This window comes from Rhinatrema bivittatum, chromosome 7, assembly GCF_901001135.1.
Source record: "Rhinatrema bivittatum chromosome 7, aRhiBiv1.1, whole genome shotgun sequence".
In the NCBI taxonomy this organism is placed as follows: domain Eukaryota; kingdom Metazoa; phylum Chordata; class Amphibia; order Gymnophiona; family Rhinatrematidae; genus Rhinatrema; species Rhinatrema bivittatum.
In genome coordinates this window covers 310,738,287-310,759,362 of record NC_042621.1, presented here as the reverse complement: position 1 = coordinate 310,759,362, position 21,076 = coordinate 310,738,287, and the positions used below count along the sequence as shown (strand labels likewise).

At 46.1% G+C, this 21,076-nt stretch overlaps 1 protein-coding gene across 3 annotated transcripts in view; it reads left to right on the top strand.

Moving 5' to 3' along the window:
- The window catches only part of LOC115096057 (zinc finger protein Pegasus), a 64,714-nt gene extending 43,699 nt beyond the window's left edge, over positions 1-21,015 (top strand). For all 3 annotated transcript variants that reach the window (XM_029610585.1, XM_029610584.1, XM_029610583.1), the window contains one exon: positions 17,062-21,015. In XM_029610585.1, coding sequence (XP_029466445.1) covers positions 17,062-17,993 — 932 coding nt within the window. In that variant the 3' untranslated portion in view covers positions 17,994-21,015. The remainder of the gene's footprint in view (positions 1-17,061) is intronic.
- The last annotated feature ends 61 nt before the right edge of the window (positions 21,016-21,076 follow it).

Genomic DNA, 21,076 nt, shown 5'->3' with positions numbered 1-21,076 from the left:
CCATTACCAATTATTCACATAATCGAACCACACTGCCTGATGATCGCTGGTGCTGAGGTGAACCCCTCCCCGGACATCACAGACATTATCCCCATTAGTGAGCAGCAGATCGAGTATCGCACCCTCCCTCGTGGGTTCCATTACCAATTATTCACATAATCGAACCACACTGCCTGATGATCGCTGGTGCTGAGGTGAACCCCTCCCTGGACATCACAGACATTATCCCCGTTAGTGAGCAGCAGATCGAGTATCGCACCCTCCCTCGTGGGTTCCATTACCAATTATTCACATAATCGAACCACACTGCCTGATGATCGCTGGTGCTGAGGTGAACCCCTCCCTGGACATCACAGACATTATCCCCGTTAGTGAGCAGCAGATCGAGTATCGCACCCTCCCTCGTGGGTTCCATTACCAATTATTCACATAATCGAACCACACTGCCTGATGATCGCTGGTGCTGAGGTGAACCCCTCCCCGGACATCACAGACATTATCCCCGTTAGTGAGCAGCAGATCGAGTATCGCACCCTCCCTCGTGGGTTCCATTACCAATTATTCACATAATCGAACCACACTGCCTGATGATCGCTGGTGCTGAGGTGAACCCCTCCCCGGACATCACAGACATTATCCCCGTTAGTGAGCAGCAGATCGAGTATCGCACCCTCCCTCGTGGGTTCCATTACCAATTATTCACATAATCGAACCACACTGCCTGATGATCGCTGGTGCTGAGGTGAACCCCTCCCCGGACATCACAGACATTATCCCCGTTAGTGAGCAGCAGATCGAGTATCGCACCCTCCCTCGTGGGTTCCATTACCAATTATTCACATAATCGAACCACACTGCCTGATGATCGCTGGTGCTGAGGTGAACCCCTCCCCGGACATCACAGACATTATCCCCGTTAGTGAGCAGAAGATCGAGTATCGCACCCTCCCTCGTGGGTTCCATTACCAATTATTCACATAATCGAACCACACTGCCTGATGATCGCTGGTGCTGAGGTGAACCCCTCCCCGGACATCACAGACATTATCCCCGTTAGTGAGCAGCAGATCGAGTATCGCACCCTCCCTCGTGGGTTCCATTACCAATTATTCACATAATCGAACCACACTGCCTGATGATCGCTGGTGCTGAGGTGAACCCCTCCCCGGACATCAGAGACATTATCCCCGTTAGTGAGCAGCAGATCGAGTATCGCACCCTCCCTCGTGGGTTCCATTACCAATTATTCACATAATCGAACCACACTGCCTGATGATCGCTGGTGCTGAGGTGAACCCCTCCCTGGACATCACAGACATTATCCCCGTTAGTGAGCAGCAGATCGAGTATCGCACCCTCCTCGTGGGTTCCATTACCAATTATTCACATAGTCGAACCACACTGCCTGATGATCGCTGGTGCTGAGGTGAACCCCTCCCTGGACATCACAGACATTATCCCCGTTAGTGAGCAGCAGATCGAGTATCGCACCCTCCCTCGTGGGTTCCATTACCAATTATTCACATAATTGAACCACACTGCCTGATGATCGCTGGTGCTGAGGTGAACCCCTCCCTGGACATCAGAGACATTATCCCCGTTAGTGAGCAGCAGATCGAGTATCGCACCCTCCCTCGTGGGTTCCATTACCAATTATTCACATAATTGAACCACACTGCCTGATGATCGCTGGTGCTGAGGTGAACCCCTCCCTGGACATCACAGACATTATCCCCGTTAGTGAGCAGCAGATCGAGTATCGCACCCTCCCTCATGGGTTCCATTACCAATTATTCACATAATCGAACCACACTGCCTGATGATCGCTGGTGCTGAGGTGAACCCCTCCCTGGACATCACAGACATTATCCCCGTTAGTGAGCAGCAGATCGAGTATCGCACCCTCCCTTACCAATTGTTTGCGCAGAGCCCCTTGCAGCAGGGCATCCACCATCGCTCTACGTCTTGTTCATTCCACAGAAGAGATGCTCCAATCCCCATCCCGCAGATTAAAATCTCCACCGAGAAACACTTCTCCCTTCTTTCCCCCCTTTTGGATGTCTTCAGCAGATCTCTCTCCAGTTCTTCTGTTTGAGTTGGAGGCCTGTAGATCGCACCAGTAACAATGGACGGCCCATACTGCTCCTTCCCTACCCCACGCCCCTTGCAGCTCCATTGCTTGGATATTGTGTTTGACATAAAGAGCTGTTCTTCCTTAACAAGTCATAGGCTGGGTTTGCCATATCTCAATCACGAGACTCGGAGAATCAGATCTGTGTCCAGCTCCACTTCCACCGTTAGGGCCTGCAGCCTCCTCGTCACCTCTTCTGCATTTTTAAACGGATTCATTTTGCTGCTTTCTCTTCCCTCCTCCTATTTTGCTTGGGGGCTGGCCTGCCGATTTCACTGGGGTCTCTCTGTAGGAATACAATGCAGGATTCATCTAAAGGGTGGGGGTACAAAAATCTGCAGCCCAGTATTAAGCAGATGGCTGTTTTAGAGAGGAAGGTTGTGAGCGTTGAAAACAAAAAATAGTTTGATAAGTGAGAGTATTGCCTGGAGCCAGTGAAGAATTAACTTTCCTAAGGTTAAAGCACTACACCAATAGATATGTTTAAAACAAATATTTAGAAGAAGTTTTTGTTGGCGTGAGCCTGCACCCGGTCTTGATCTGGAGCTCTGCTTCCCAAGCCCCTGGAGGAGACTGCTGGAAGCTGCTCCTTATTTCAAAGCTCTTCCTTACCCCTGCAGGACTGTTGCAGTTCCCTCCTGCATATGAATTTCATGTCCTTGTTCTGTTCATGGAGTTGTATGCATTGTTACAAAAGCAGTCCTACTCCTAAAGGAAGGGGATTAACCGAAGGCAGACTAAAAGGACTTGCTGAGGCCCAGCCCGGCTTTCGTGTCTGAGTGAACGCTCTCCTGGTGCGGTGAAGCTCTTCTTGCAGTACCTTGTCCTCACTGCACGCTCTCCTGGTGCGCTGAAGCTCTTCTTGCAGTACCTTGTCCTCACTGCACGCTCTCCTGGTTCGCTGCAGCTCTTCTTGCAGTACCTTGTCCTCACTGCACGCTCTCCTGGTGCGCTGAAGCTCTTCTTGCAGTACCTTGTCCTCACTGCACGCTCTCCTGGTGCGCTGAAGCTCTTCTTGCAGTACCTTGTCCTCACTGCACGCTCTCCTGGTGCGCTGAAGCTCTTCTTGCAGTACCTTGTCCTCACTGCACGCTCTCCTGGTGCGCTGAAGCTCTTCTTGCAGTACCTTGTCCTCACTGCACGCTCTCCTGGTGCGCTGAAGCTCTTCTTGCAGTACCTTGTCCTCACTGCATGCTCCTACTTTTAGGCCCAAGGACCTTGTAGTATATTTGAAAAGGGGAACCCCACAAGTAGTACACAAGCATAAGTGTCCACACCCGTTACGCCAGCACATACGTTCTAAAAATCCACACGTTGGCACACTTTTTACTCCCCCTAGCAATGTTTCTTTAATCTGAATACAAGTACATGTGTTGTGAAAGCCTGGGGCACTTTGAGCTGCTTTGAGGACAGTTTTCAACCAGGGCACTCTGTCCATCTAACTTCTCTTTTTTTAATTATAAAATTGGTAAAAAAATTAAAGCAAAATAAAATCCAGGTATTTTTGTTTTCTCCAGTGGGCATTTCCAGAAAAAAAAACAAGACAATCAACCTTTGCCCCAGCTGTAAAAGTAAGAGCAAACAGTGGGCCTGAGCTTGCTCAGGACATAACGTTGCGGAAGGCTGCAGTGCTTTTGGTACTCAAGCTAAGGAAGTTATGAGCTGCACTCAGCCAGGAGCTCCAGCAGAGGGTTGTCCTCCTGGAATAGGTGCAAGGTGGTGCTCTTCATCCCACACTCATGGCCAAATCCTCAGCTGGGAGAAGAGAATGACTTGGATTAGGAAAGAAAACATGATCCCATCTAGCGGAAGTTTGTTTATGCTGCTTCGGACTCTGATAGCAGAGGTGAGACTAATGCAGTCAGCAAAGTGTAAGCTTGGGCACCATTTAAGAGCAGTTAAGTCTGGTGCCAGCAGCAGCAATGCTACTATGGCCCTGGCTCCATATGTGACCCAAACGGAGGCAAGACCTGGAGCTGCACCAGAGGTGATAACCAGAGCAAGAAGAAGCCTCTGGATCTAGATGCCTGGGCTTCATAGAGTAATATCGCTCCATATGACTATTCTCAGAATGGCCGGGCTGCACTTGAGCACATACCAGGCAGGAAAGCATCTTGGAATAAGTTCAGGCAATTTTGTGTCAGTAATACGTATACACAAGGGCAAGAAGAGCCAAAAGCTGGTGCTACATGTGTCCAGTACTAATGCTGTGCGCCTGCCAAGGAAAGACGTTTTCCATGATTTGGATGGCAGGGAAGAGAAATTGGACCATCGTGTTTTTCAATGAATTTACAAGACACTGTAGGGTTTGACACGCTAGCAGATGGATTTATCGGTGCTGGGAGTCTGGTCCGTACATTTTCTCTGGTGTGCTATTCCAAGTGTATGTAACAGGATTGAGACAGAGCAGAAATAAGAGGTTTCCCTGAAGCAGAGGATGAGACATGTAAGTAAAGTACTAGTTTCCAGAAAAAATGACAAAGGGCACACGGGGTGTGACCATAAAAAGCAGAGACAAGCTGAAGTGTCTTTCTACCAATGCGAGAAGCCTCAGGGACCAAACTGGTGATGAGTGAGGACAGACATTACAGGCACCAACCAGTGGGATACTTTTATTTATTTAAAAATTATATACCACATTATCCAAGTGTTCTAGGAGTTTTACAGAGTAAAAATATAAATAAAGAAGAAATCGGAACCATGACAAATGTACAAACATAACAGAGCTCAAGTCGTAATTTTCCCATTAAAAGTCACTGAAAGCTTCTTTAAATAAATAAGTTTACACGTTTCCTAAAAGCTTTACAGCAGGTCTGCTTGCACAGTGCCTCACATAAGCTGTTCAACGGCAGTGAACCTATAACTTCCCAAACTCTCTCTCTTTATTTATTTAGCCATTTTATATACCGTTGTTACAAATGAAGATCACAGCAGTTTACAACATGACATACATGTGCATTTCTCTGTTCTCATGATACAGACCAGCAAGCATTTTCACAAAGGTCTTTCCATATTAAGGAAAAACCGCCTTACCATTTTTAAACCCCCACACCTTCTGGTCAAGGTTCAAAATCAACTATCTTCTCGCTGGTCAATTTTCTCAGTGGAAAAGGGTAAACAGTGGAGTGCCTCAGGAATCTGTACTTGGACCGGTGCTTTTCAATATATATATATATATATATATATATATATATATATATATATATATGATCTGGAAAGGAATACGACGAGTGAGGTTATCAAATTTGCGGATGATACAAAATTATTCAGAGTAGTTAAATCACAAGCAGACTGTGATACATTACAGGACCTTGCAAGACTGGAAGATTGGGCATCCAAATGGCAGATGAAATTTAATGTGGACAAGTGCAAGATGTTGCACATAGGGAAAAATAACCCTTGCTGTAGTTACACGATGTTAGGTTCCATATTAGGAGCTACCACCCAGGAAAAAGATCTAGGCATCATAGTGGATAATACTTTAAAATCATCAGCTCAGTGTGCTGCGGCAGTCAAAAAAGCAAAGAGAATGTTAGGAATTATTAGGAAGGGAATGATGAATAAAACGGAAAATGTCATAATGCCTCTGTATCGCTCCATGGTGAGACCGCACCTTGAATACTGTGTACAATTCTGGTTGCTGCATCTCAAAAAAGATATAATTGTGATGGAGAAGGTACAGAGAAGGGCAACCAAAATGATAAAGGGGAATGGAACAGCTTCCCTACGAGGAAAGACTAAAGAGGTTAGGACTTTTCAGTTTGGAGAAGAGATGGCTGAGGGGGGATATGATAGAGGTGTTTAAAATCATGAGAGGTCTTGAACGAGTAGATGTGAATCGGTTATTTACACTTTCGGATAATAGAAAGACTAGGGGGCACTCCATGAAGTTAGCATGGGGCACATTTAAAACTAATCGGAGAAAGTTCTTTTTCACTCAACGCACAATTAAACTCTGGATTTTGTTTCCAGAGGATGTGGTTAGTGCAGTTAGTGTAGCTGTGTTTAAAAAAGGATTGGATAAGTTCTTGGAGGAGAAGTCCATTAACAGCTATTAATCAAGTTTACTTAGGGAATAGCCACTGCTATTAATTGCATCAGTAGCATGGGACCTTCTTAGTGTTTGGGTACTTGCCAGGTTCTTGTGGCCTGGAATGGCCTCTGTTGGAAACAGGATGCTGGGCTTGATGGACCCTTGGTCTGACCCAGCATGGCAAGTTCTTATGTTCTTACCTCTGTATAGTGCTCTGGTGTGACCGTACTTACAGTACTATGTGCAGTTCTGGTCATCTGCACCTCAAAAAAGCATTTGGTAGAGCTTGAGTAGGTACAGAGAAAGGCAGCCAAAATGAATTGGGGCATCTCTCATACAAAAAAACCCAACAGGCTGAAAAAGGGCTTTTTAGCTTGGAAAGGAGAAGATTAAGGGGGTGATGATAGAGGTCTACAAGGTCATGCATGGAAAAGAAGAAACCACAAGCAAGTGCTTGTTTACCCTGACCAGAAATACCAGGCCCGAGGCCATCCACTGAAATTGTATGTTAGCAGTTTCAAGATGAACACACGAAAATATTTCTTTACTCACTGGGTGGGAGGCTAAACTGCGGAATCTGCTGCCAAGAAATGTAATCGCAGCAGGTAGCACTGCAGGGTTCAAGACGAGGATATAGAGAGTGAGTGGGGGCTGACTTGCTGCCCACGTCTATATCTACAGGCCATGCTGAGATTAACTCTGGGTCAGGGCTTCTGGGGCCACAGGTGCTTGGCTAGATGGACCATTCGTCTGCCTCAGGTTGGTTGTTCTTATGGTCCACTGGTTTTTCAGCAAGCTTATCCTTTCTTCCAACTCTCAGGCTGGCTAACTTGCTCACCAGGCTTCGGTGTGGAACAATGGCTAACGCTTTACTGATATTCAGGGAGGCCATATCCGTCACACTGGTCCCATCAAAGAAATCAAGTTTGTCTGTCAGGATTCCCGCGTGTGAAACCTCTGAGCCTGTAATCCACTAGCGCTGTCCCTGAATGTAATCCACCTTGAACCGTCTGAAAGCTGGAGTAAAAATAACTAGCAAATATATTCACTCCTTCACTATTGTTGCCATTACCTTTTCCCCCCCAATGATTTCAGACAAACAGGTCTGTAGGTTTTCTGCTTTCTCTTTGTTCCTAGTAGAGCTGGAAAAATTGCAGGTGCTCGATGGCCCAGGTCCCTGTCACTACCCCTGGCCCAACACGAGCCACCACGAGCATGGACCCACGGGACCACATTTTGAAGAAGAGACTAGAGGCAGAGGAGAGAAAAGAAAGCAAAACCCCACATTAAACCAGCTGGTCTCTGGGAACCTCTTAGGATAAATTAAAGAGAGCAGTGAGGCTCTGTCCCTATCCCAGAGGTCAGCAGAGCCAGGACATTGACATCTGACACTGTCTCCACCCCAGTGCCCCTTCTGTCCTTGCTCCTTCATACTCTCCTCCTTATGGGAAGACCAAGAAAAAGTATTTGTATACGATATCTGCTTTCTTCTCTTCACTAAACCCATCCTCCTCTTTTCATTCATATTATAAGTTTTATTCCCTGCCAGTACACATCAGACTTATTTATTTATATACTGCTCCTGTCACTTGAGGGTAGGCGATTTACATCATAACATAAGACTTACATAATAGAAATTTCCACAATAACTTACAACCCAAAAACCACATGGGTTTTCCATAGGGTGAGAGGTGGTTGAGGGCGTGCTCCTGGGGGTCTAGACTGGAACCTGTGCTATTTAGCATATTCATAAATGATCTGGCAAAAGCAATGACAAGCAATGTGCCCAGATTTTCATATGACTCAGAATTGTTTTGATTAATTAGAATAACACTGGATTATAAAGAACTACAGAAGGACTTTGGGAGACTTCAAACTGGCAGATGTAATTTAATGTGGACAAGTGCAAAGTAATGCACATAGGGAAAAAGTCTCATCTACAGGCACAGGCTGCTGGGGTCCACGTAAGGGGTCAGCAGCTAGGAAAAGGACCTCGTGAGTCCTTGTGGACATTGCTTTGAAATCGTCGGCTCAGTGTGCGGTGCCAGTCTAAAAAGCAAACAGAATGGAGGAATTATTTGGAAAGGAAAGGTGAATAAAAGTGAGAGTATTATAATGCCCTTGTATAGACTGAGTACTGTGTGCAGTTCTGGTCACCACATCTCAAAAAAGATAGAACAGAATTAGAAAAGGTACAGGGAAGGGCGACCAAAATAATAAAGGGAGTGAAAAAGGCTAAATGGGCTGCTTAGTTTGGAGAAGAGACGACAGAGGAGCTGTGATTGAAATTTATAAAATCATGACTGGGGTGGAATGGGTAAATAGGAAATAGTTATTTCCTTTCAAACAGTAGGACTACAGGACATTCCATGAAACTAGGAACCGGCAGATCTTCTTAGTTTTTGGGTAATTGCCAGGTTCTTATTGCCTGGATTGGCCACTGTTGGAAACAGGATGCTGGGCTTGATGGACCCTTGGTCTGACCCAGTATGGCATGTTCTTATGTTCTTATGTATTTTTTCAGTTAATGCACAAATCAAATTATGGAATCAGGTGCTAGAGGACATGGTCAAGACAACTAACATAGGGGGTTGAAAAAGTCCTTAAACAGTTAGTATCCAGATGGACTTGGGAAAGCCAGCGCTTATCCCTGGGAGTATGATACAAGAAATAGATCTATTGGGGATCTGCTGTGTACTTGTGACCCAGACTGTCCACTGTTACAGACAGGATGCTGGGCTCGATGGACCTTGGTCTAACCAACATGGCACTTATGATGTTATCACAACCTAAAAACAAAATATAATTACATCATTTTAATTAATTAAAATGTATAAAATTCTAACTGCAACCATCCACATAAATATATTTAAATCACATCCCTATTTTATAACTGTATACATCATAAAATAAATAAATACCACACTTATTTCCTGTTTAAGCCTTTCCTGCCCCACTTTGTTTCCTCCTACTGTATCTATTTTCTGAATACTATTCCTTCTTTTTCTCCTGTTTCTCTGATGAATCATAGTGTTCTCCAAGCACAAGCCGGATGACAGTCTTCATATGTGGGTGACATCATTCAATGGAGCCTGGCCCAGAAAACTTAGGTCAGAGTTTCTAGAATTTTGACTGTGCCTTCTTGAGCATGCCTACACTTGTCAGTACACCTTGCATCCACGTAGGGACCACTCGGTCTTTCTCTTTCTGTGGAGACCTTGGGTTGTGGTTTTTTGTCTCACTCCTGCCTCTTGGCCTTTGAAGGTTCTTCTGGCAACAGGATCTTTCGTTGCAGGACCCCATATTCTTCTTATTGGATAATTCCCTAGGTAAGTTTTTCAAATGTTTTGTAAACTTTTATTCTCATCTCTGTTCCGCAGCAGTGTGCCTTTGGTGCCTGAGAGCCATCGTTCTATCACGCCATTGAGTTTGATTTTGCTTTTGTTCTTTTTCGATCGAGCGTGTCTACTTGGGTTCCAGCAATGTCCCTGGTAGAGCAGGACTATGTGTATCACAGATCCCCATGATAGATGTATCCTGTGCCTGGGGTAATCACATGATATCCATGGTGTAGCACATGCGTGACCATGACCCAGAAGAGCCGCCAGTCCCAATCAGAGCTGATGGAGAAATATTTTGGGCACTGGAAGACTGATCCACTGGCATCGGCATTGAGGGACCTCTGAGTTTATTGGTGGAGATAGTTTCATTAGAAGGGGGGGGGGGGGGACCATTGGTTCCCTGATGCTGGTGGCCATTAGAGAACCTAGAGACAGGCCATAATCTGGCTCGTCCCATTTGAAGAAGGCACTAGGTTCCACTTCTTTGACACTGGCATCAAAGCATTCTGATGCTGGGCATTGAAGGAAGATTTATTATTTATTTATTTATTTAGGAAATTTAGACCGCTTATTAACATTTCTAAGTGGTTTACAAAGAACTTTCACAAAAATAAACAATGTAAACATTACAAATAAAACCATAAATAAACATCTGCGTCTGTTTTCCGACGCTGGGAGCAGGAACAGTCTTGTGTTTGCCACGAACCTCCCAAAATGGTTCCATGGTAAAGAGAGCTCATCCTCTCAAAAATCCCCAGACTTGCAACAGCCTCCAGTAGTCCTGGTGTCATCCATCGATACCCCCTTAACTTCTAAGGAGGAGATGGCTACTCCTCCTGCCTCGCTCAGTGTTGGCATCAGCTATGTTTGAGGAGGAGTTGGATAAGAAGAGTCAGCAGGTAGGTAGGTATGTATTTATTTATTAATTGTTTATTTGTTTTGAAATATTTGTTGCCCACTCATAACGATCAGGGTAGGGTACAACAGAACATACATAATATATAAAAACAACATAAAAGCATGAAAAATAAAAACACATAATCAGCATGGATGACTCACAATTGAAACTCTGGGTCAATTGAGTAGTTATTCAGATTCTGGAAAAGCTATCTGAAAAAGATGTTTTGAGGGCTTTTTTTGAAGAATTTCTTTTCACGGAGAATTCATTTGGGAGGGTATTCCAGAGAAGAGGTCCAGCGGAAAATAACACATGCTCTCGTCTCATCAAGGTGTGTTAACGTTGGGGAGGGAATATCCAACAGGCCTCGATTAAAAGATCTCAGGGACCTTAGAAGGGCATGGATTTTTAGACAGCAGGAATCCATAATGATTGAATGTTGTAAATGATATGTATGATTGTTGCGAGTTTATATTGATTGCGATATGTTACTGGAAGCCAGTTGAGAGATTTAAAAACAGGAGTAATATTGCTATAAAAGGGGTACCAGTCAGGAGTCTGATAGCAGTGTTCTGGATGATTTGGAGGGGACGAATGTAAGCTAGGAGTCCAATTAGAAGAGAATTATAGTAATCAATTCCTGAAAAAACAAGGGATTACAAAACAGAACGGAAATATGTAGGGTATGTAGCAAAGGCTTGAAGTGACGGAGAAGACAGTTTATGAAAAGAAGCTTGAGTAATTGCCTTGATGTGATCCTTCATGGATAAAGCTGGATCAATGATTACTCCAAGGTTACGAACATAGAGGGAGAGAGGGATAGTCTGATTATTGTAAGAGATATTTTTGGGACTATGGGGAACTGGAAAAAGAAGACAGAGATTTCAGTTTTTGAGATGTTAAGCGCTAATTTATTGTGATTAAGCCATGACTGAATAGTGGACAGGCAAGAAAAGAGAAAAGCTTCTGTCTGAATCCAAGAATCTTTTAGAGGGAAGAAAAAATGGATATCATTGGCATAAAGTCTGTAATGCATCCCATGGCCAGCCAAAATGCAGCATAAAGGTGTAAGATAGACCTTAAACAAGACTGTGGAGAGTGCCGAGCCATGAGCTACCCCAGAGCTGAGAGGAATCCAGGAGGAAACGTGAGGCCCAATTACAACTTGCTGTACCTGGTTTGAGAGAAATGAAGTGAATGAGGAGAGTACAGACCCTGAAAGCCCAAGAGAATGTAATCTGGAGAGAAATATATGATGGTCCACAGTGTCAAAAGCTGCATAAATTTAACATCAAAAGAAAAAAATGTCTTATTAAGTCTAAACTGGAGAGCAGAAGTAGTTCAGTACTGTGATTTTACCTGAAACCAAATTGGTATTGATCAAGTACATTATGGGTATCAAGGAAATTGCTAAATTGTCGAAGCACAACTGTTTCTAATATTTTGGCAAGATAAGGTTTAGAAGAAGGTAGGCCGATAGATGGTAAGTTAGGATAAGCTGTGGCTTTCTTAATAAGCGGGCAAACAGAAACTTGTTTTAGGGAGTCAGGAAGGGAGCCATGTTCGAGAGAAGAATTGATCAAATTAGCAATGAATGGAGCAGGTTCAGATTTGACCATTTTAAGTAAGATGTAAAAAAAGAGTTGAGAGAGCAGCATGAAGAGTTCATGTTGTTAATATTGTGAATGTCTATTTCTAAGATCGAAGCAATAGCACTAAACTAATCAGACAAGTCACAAGAGAAGTTGAGTAAAGTCCTTTTCACATTCATAGTTTTTTTTTCATTTGAAGTACAATGCGATTGTCTCTGCAATATTTTTTCCAGGAAATGCTTGGGGCATAATCAGTGAGCTTGAACAAGGGTGTATTATCTCTTTGGAGATAGAGGATAAGATCAGAAACAAAATGCTAGTCGTCCTTCAGTTCATGAAGCTCCCCAAGGAGGACGTGGCACTCCCAGTCCATGAAAACTTTCAGGAGGTGCAGATGAGGATGTGGCTCTTGTTGTCAAGAAGGCTCCTGGATTCGATGATAGACAGTGAATGTGTCCCCTACCAATCGGTGCTGGCCGCATCCATTCTCAAGAAGGCCAAGTGGACTAAGACTCATTACTCTGTGCCCCCCCCCCCCCCACGAGAAGGAATCCACATTCTTAGAAACAGAAATGATGGCAGAAGAAGACCAATAGGCCCATCCAGTCTGCCCAGCAAGCTTTCATACTTTTCTCATACTTATCTGTTACTCTGACTGCTGAGTTCAGGGCCCTTATTGGTAACTTTTTGATTCTAATTTCCTTCCACCCCCGCCATTGATGCAGAGAGCAGTGTTAGAGCTGCATCAAAGTGAAGTATAAGGCTTAATGTTTGAGGATAGTAACAGTCATATTGAGCAAGTTACCCCAATGTTTGTATACTCATACTGCTCAGATCAGTGCCTTGTTAAATGTTGTCTGGATGTAAATCCTATTTCTTCATTCCCCCCTGCCGTTGAAGCAGTGAGCTGCATTGGATATGCTTTCCAAGTGAAGTAACAGGTTTAATTTTTTAGTGGTAGTAACCGCCGCAATAAGCAAGCTTCTCCTGCGCTTATTTGTTTACCCAGACTGTGCAATTCTGTCCTTGCTGGTTGTTGTCTGAATGTACATCCTCTTTGCTTCATTCCCCCTGCCATTGGAGCAGTGAGCTCTTCACAAGCCAATATATGCTGGACCTATTGAAGCAGATACAGGGGTGGCCAAGCAATTTAATCAAAAGCAGCAAGACACTCTCCAGTCACTAGTTGACAAGGGCTTAGAATGCGGAAAACACATGATCTGCTTGGCCTTTGATGTTTGCGAGATGGCATCAAGAGTCTCTGCTATGGGGATTGGCATCCGGAGACTCACCTGGTTGCAGGCCTCAGATCTCTGACCAAACGTCCAGAAAAGACTTGCTGACATGTCATCTAGAGGAGAGAATCTCTTCGGACATAGGATAAAGGAAGCAGTTGCACAGAGCCAAGAACACTGTGCAATGCTATAGCAGTTCTCCATTGACATTCCAGACCTGCTTTCCTCATAAAGAGATACCCAAGAGTTGGGTAGAAGAGGCACTTCTTATTTCCTTCCCTCTCAGTCCCATCTGCACCATTCCCCACAAGCCCATCCTCGGTAACAGTAGTTCCCTAAGCCCCAAATAGCAATGCAGTCAACACCTGGGATGGGTTTTATGTATGGAAGTTTTACTTATAAGTCTAAGAATAAGCAATAAAAGCATACAAGATTAGAGTTTACATTAAAGAATATATACAAAGATACTTCCCCTTCATAGTTTCCAATGCGAGTCTGATATATCTTTGGAAAGATGGAAACACAACATTGGAAAACCAGGAACAGTTCATCAGGCACTTCATTAACCAATGTAATGTTCAAAAGCCTTTCCTCTGATCTGATTTTAAACAGCGTCAAGCAGGCCAAGTGGCTACTGTCCGCTACTGTCCTGTTTTCCCTGATCTCTGCACAGTTATCCTCCTGAGTAACTGCTCATTAATATATCTGATCTCATGACCTGTTTCTTGTTACAGGGCAAGCTAAGAAAAATGGCATATTTATTCTCAGAACTTATAGGCATTATATCAAATAATTACACTAGTAATATTAGTGATTCTCTGCCCCACTATTTTTTTGTGGTACAAAGTTCTTCATGTAAGCTAAATAGCTCCCTAAAATAATTTCCCACAACTGGTGGCCCAGTCTAACTTCAGATGTGTGGGTCCTCAGCATTTTCAGAAGAGGGTACAAATTAAATCTATTGGATGTCCTGCCAAATTGATCCCCAGACCTAATTTGGGGTCATTTGCCGCATCAGGATCTTCTGCAAAAGGAGCTCTCCACCCTCTTACAAACCAATGTGGTTGAGCCTGTTCCACCAGGGGACAGAGAGCAGGGATTCTACGCCAAGTACTTCCTGATTTTGAAAAAAAACAGGAGGATTCCATCCCAACCTATACCTAAGGGTCTTGAACAAGTTTATCAAAAGAGAAAAGTTCAAGATGGTTTCCCTGAGCATCTTGATTCCTTTCTACAAAAAGGGGTCTGGCTATGATCTCTCGATTTAAAAGATGCTCACACCCATAGCAAGAGATTCCCTGGTCACAGGAAATATCTCGGATTTGTTGCAGGATGGCATCACCTCCAGTATCGTGTGCTGCCATTTGACTTTGCATCAGCCCCACATATCTTCACCAAATACCTTGCCATGGTGGTGGTGCACCTGCGCAAGCAGGGGGTGCATGTGTATCCCTATCTGGATGACTGGCTAGTCAAGGTCATGCCTCAAATGGGAGCAGCAGAATCGATGTGCATGATCATCCAAGTGCTGGAGTTGCTAGGGTTCATTATCAACTACCCTAAGGCTTATCTGAGCCTGTCACCTCAATTGGAGTTTATAGGAGCTCTTCTACATACAACTCTGGCAGAAGCCTTCCTTCCAGAGCACCTTGATGTCCACAGTGGAAGAGATCCAAATGAGTCAGTAGATGTCGGTATGGGACAGGTTGGGGCTGTTGGGCCTCATGGCATCAACTATACCTGTCACTCCCATGGCATATCTCCATATGAGAAGAGCCCAGGGGACCCTCAGGACATAGTGATCGCAGGCAGCATCTTTGTCATACAACCACTCAGGGACAGATTACACATCCACTCATGGATTCCCTGTCCTAATGGTGGGACAGTTCCAATGTGATCGGGGGGCATGCTCTTCCAAAGTTCCTTGATCCAAATTGTCATTATAATGGATGCATCCAACCTAGGCTGGGGAGCTCATGTAGAGGGGCTCTGCACCCAGATTCTTTGGTCTGCTCATGAGAAGTTCTATCAAATACACAGGCCCATGCAGTAGAGTGCACGCGGCTGACCGCACAACTTTACCGGTGCTTAGTTGCACGTTTTGGACGCATGTCCAAAAATCCCTCATGTAATAAGGGGATTAGCACGTCCAAAACATGTGTCCAAACAAACGTGAAGCTAATAACGCTCATCACATGTAAATTCATTATGATGTGGCTATTAGCTATTATCCCAATGCAAAAAAAAAATGTGCTCCTGCCACGCAGATTTTTACTCTCAAAAATTAACGTCTGCGCCAGAGCAGGCATTAATTCTTGAAGAGCCCCAAACGTTTAAAGAAAAGCAGAAAATACTGTTTATCTATAGTCCCTCCGACTTCATATCGTGGCAATATTAAGTTGGAGGAACCTGAAAAAAAAAAGTGGCGCTGGTGGTCAGGTTAGGAAAACAGATGCTTAATTAACGAGCGACCATTTTCCTAACCCGCTGACAGCCACCTCTCCTGGGCACCTGATGCCAAGAAGGCACTAGGGATGCAAAATGTTCCCTAGCGTCTCCTTTCTACTGCGGCAGCCCATTTAAATATTAAATTGGGAGCCCAAGATAGGTGGATCAGTGCCCGTTTAATGCGTGCCGATACTGCATCGGCCTGAAATTTTGTAGAGTTATGAGTGTTCAGTACGCTCTAAAGGCTTTCAGAAATCTGTTGTCCAACAGTCATCGTGGTTCAGACAGACAACCAGGTTGGGATAAGAACATAAAATTTGCCATACTGAGTCCAAATGTCCATGCAGCCCAGTATCCTATTTCCAACAGTGGCCAATCTCGATCACAAGTTCCTGGCAGGATCCCAAATGTTTAATAGTTTCCATTCTGCTTATCTCAGTAAGCAGTGGATTTCCCTAAGTCCACTTTGATAAGGGTTTATGGTCTTTTCGGTCAGGAATTTGTTTAAACCTTTTTAAAAATCCAGCTACACTAACAGCTTTCACCACATTCTCTGGCAATGAATTCCAGAGTTTAATTATGCATTGCTTGCTCTTTGCTGAACTGAAGGCTGGAGGTCTTTGCACATTTGAGCAGGCTCCATTGAAACATAAAACTGCTCCTACTCTACACCGATTTGCATAGAAGCCAGCTCCTCCTCTGGTGAAGGAGGACAAGTTGAGTGCCCATCCTGAGCTGAATCAAAACTCTGTAATAAGCTCACAATAAACCAGTCATGTTCTAGGGCACAGATAGGGGACTGGGGCAAGATTGGCAGGGGGAGTAGTGAGCCCTGTTCCCTCTGCGCTGAGCTCGTGAGCCATCGCTCCTACAGTTTGGAGCGTTGCTCACAGATGTTACATGGTCACTCACTCCCAGTCTGAGGCCAAGTCTGACTCGTGCTGTACGGTGCCTGCTCTCCACTACCTGCATGGTAGGTCAGCTCACAAGAGAAACTGTTTGAATTTCCAGTGAAATACACTGTGAATAAAAAAAAATTATAATAACTTTGTCATATCAGTCCTCTTAACATTAAATATACAATCCACTAAATAATTATGTGATGCATTTTTCTTTGTGCTGTATATACAGAAATGCAATGCTAATACTGGCGCTCAAAACTTGGTTTAAAAAAAATAGTTGCTCATGCAATAAAAGTGCACACATCTAGTCCCTGCGTGGAGGTGCAAGCTGCAGGAAGAAAGCTGCTGTGTGCATGCAGCCCTTCAGGTGGGCCCTCTGGGTCGCAGCTAGGAGCTGCTCCCATCCCTGCCGCCGTGCTAGCCTTCTAATTGTTGTTAACATCTCCCGGTCTGCTGACCCTGTTCTCCTATTGCTGTACAGGTGAGAAGCCGCACAGATGCCACCTCTGTCCCTTTGCTTCTGCCTACGAGCGCCACCTGGAGGCACACATGCGCTCCCACACCGGGGAGAAGCCGTACAAGTGCGAGCTGTGCTCCTTCCGCTGCAGCGACCGGAGCAATCTCTCCCATCACCGCCGGCGGAAGCACAAGATCGTGCCCATGAAAGGCACGCGATCCTCCCTCAGCAATAAGAAAATGTGGGGCGTCCTGCAGAAGAAGAGCAGCAGCTTGAGCTACCGGCGAGCCCTCCTGAACCTGAGTCCCCCTTCCCTGGTGGTACAGAAGGCGGACTACCTGAATGACTTCAGCCATGAAATTCCCAGCATCCAGCCCGACGGCTATGAGAGCATGGCCAAATCGGTGCAGGCTGCTGGCCTGGCTCGCGAACCCCAGGACCTCATGGTTGATAACCCTTTGAACCAGCTCTCTACTCTGGCAGGACAGCTGTCCAGTTTACCACCCGATAATGCCAACCCAGCATCCCCCGATGAGGTGCCATGCCAGGACGAGAAGCCTTTTATGATTCAGCAGACCTCAGCTCCACCTGCAGTGTCAACGAGCATGGCCCAGAGCTCATCGCCCACCAGCCCTGACCCAAGGCCCCTCCATGGGCACAGGAACTACAGCCCAGTGGCAGGGCCAAGCAGCGAACGCAGTGCCCACACCAGCACACCCAGCATCAGCAATAGCCAGCCAAGCACTCCAGCTCCCACCCTGCCTGTGCAGGATCCCCAGCTCCTACACCACTGCCAGCACTGTGACATGTACTTTGCAGACAATATCCTCTATACCATCCACATGGGCTGCCATGGCTTTGAAAACCCTTTTCAGTGTAACATTTGTGGATGCAAATGTAAAAACAAGTATGACTTTGCTTGCCATTTTGCCAGGGGCCAACACAGTCACCACTGATTACCACTAATGATTCTCAGCCAGCCTACAAAGAACCACACCGCTGATCCAGAGCCTGCCCATGAAGGATTCCCACCACGGATCCCCAGCCTGCCCACGAATGATCACTGTCACTGATGCCCACCACTGATCCACAACCTGTCCACGAATGATCACTGTCACTGATCCCCATCACTGATCCAGCCTGCCCACGAATGATCACTGTCACTGATCCAGCCTGCCCACGAATGTTCACCGTCACTGATCCAGCCTGCCCACGAATGATCACTGTCACTGATCCAGCCTGCCCATGAATGATCACTCACTGATCCCCAACCTGCCCATGAATTATCACTGTCACTGATCCCCAGTCTGCCCACGAATGATCAGTCACTGATCCCCTTCACTGATCCAGCCTGCCCACGAATGATCACTATCACTGATCCAGCCTGCCCACAAATGATCAGTCACTGATCCAGCCTGCCCACGAATGATCAGTCACTGATCCAGCCTGCCCACGAATGATCAGTCACTGATGCCCACCACTGATCCACAACCTGTCCACGAATGATCACTGTCACTGATCCAGCCTGCCCACGAATGTTCACCGTCACTGATCCAGCCTGCCCACGAATGATCACTGTCACTGATCCAGCCTGCCCATGAATGATCACTCACTGATCCCCAACCTGCCCATGAATTATCACTGTCACCTATCCCCAGTCTGCCCACGAATGATCAGTCACTGATCCCCTTCACTGATCCAGCCTGCCCACGAATGATCACTGTCACTGATCCAGCCTGCCCATTAATGATCACTCACTGATCCTCAGCCTGCCCATGAATGATCAGTCACTGATGCCCACCACTGATCCACAACCTGCCCACGAATAATCACTGTCACTGATCCCCATCCTGCCCACAAATGATCAGTCACTGATCCAGCCTGCCCACAAATGATCAGTCACTGATGCCCACCACTGATCCACAACCTGCCCACGAATGATCACTCACTGATCCCCATCCTGCCCACGAATGATCACTCACTGATCCAGCCTGCCCACGAATGATCAGTCACTGATCCCCATCCTGCCCACAAATGATCACTCACTGATCCAGCCTGCCCACGATTGATCACAGTCACTGATCCCCAGCCTGTCCACGAATGATCAGTCACTGATCCCCATCACTGATCTAGCCTGCCCATGAATGATCACTCACTGATCCCCATCCTGCCCACAAATGATCACTCACTGATCCCCATCCTGCCCACAAATGATCACTCACTGATCCCCAACCTGCCCACAAATGATCACTCACTAATCCCCAACCTGTCCATAAATAGTCACAGATCCCCATCACTGATCCAGCCTGCCCATGAACGATCACTGTCACTGATCCCCATCCTGTCCACGAATGATCACTCACTGATCCAGCCTGCCCACGAATGATCACTGTCACTGATCCCCATCCTGCCCACAAATGATCACTCACTGATCCAGCCTGCCCACGATTGATCACAGTCACTGATCCCCAGCCTGTCCACGAATGATCAGTCACTGATCCCCATCACTGATCTAGCCTGCCCATGAATGATCACTCACTGATCCCCATCCTGCCCACAAATGATCACTCACTGATCCCCAACCTGTCCATAAATAGTCACAGATCCCCATCACTGATCCAGCCTGCCCATGAACGATCACTGTCACTGATCCCCAACCTGTCCACGATTGATCACAGTCATTGATCCCTAGCCTGCCCACGAATAATCACTGTCACTGATCCCCATCACTGATCCAGCCTGCCCACGAATGATCACTCACTGATCCCCAACCTGCCCACGATTGATCACAGTCATTGATCCCCAGCCTGCCCACGAATAATCACTGTCACTGATCCAGCCTGTCCACGAATGATCACCATCACTGATCTAGCCTGCCCATGAATAATCAGTCACTGATCCCCAGCCTGCCCACAAATGATCACTTGTCACTGATCCCCATCACTGATCCAGCCTGCCCACGAATGATCACTGTCACTGATCCAGCCTGCCCACGAATGATCCCCATCACTGATCCAGCCTGCCCACGAATGATCGCTCACTGATCCCCAGCCTGCCCACAAATGATCACTGTCACTGATCCCCATCACTGATCCAGCCTGCCCACGAATGATCACTGTCACTGATCCAGCCTGCCCACGAATGATCCCCATCACTGATCCAGCCTGCCCATGAATGATCACTCACTGATCCCCAGCCTGCCCACAAATGATCACTGTCACTGATCCCCATCACTGATCCAGCCTGCCCACGAATGATCCCCATCACTGATCCAGCCTGCCCACGAATGATCGCTCACTGATCCCCAGCCTGCCCATGAATTATCAGTCACTGATCCCCAGCCTGCCCACAAATGATCACTGTCACTGATCCCCATCACTGATCTAGCCTGCCCACGAATGATCACTCACTGATCCCCAGCCTGCCCACGAATGAACCCCTATGGTCCAATCCCAAGCCTAGGCATGAATGATCACTATCATTGCTGCCTACTCTGCCCATGGAGAATCCCCTACTAGTCATCTGCACCATCTTCATATGCTCTTATGGTTTTTCAAAATTATTTTCTAGCAAAACAGTTGTGGATGCAAATGTAAAAAGTATGATGGAGTTGATCATTTCCCCAGGCCCCATCCTCCTCACCCTTTTCAATTGCAGATATTGTAGGACTGGTGAGTGGTAATGGAAATGGTGATCACGTCTCAGTATATGAGAACAGGGAGCTTGAGCTGCACAGGTAGCGCAGACTCTTGCTCCGTCACCTCTCCTAGGCATGGTGCGTACTAATGGTGGCATGCGTTAGAAATCTTGTTAATCAGCGTGAAGGATGTGACTTGCAGCGCCCTGCTATGATTCCTGTACGTTCTGTGAACGGACACTGCTGCTCTGCCTCACCTCGTCTGTAAGCAAGGTACCTCAGTCAAAGATTTCAGCATTAGTCCTCCACTGACTGGGTGCAGCTGGAGGCAGCACCGTGCTATACACAAAATGATTTCTAATAGAAAAGGTTTGTTTCGGGGGGTAATGTGTGTGGCCTGCT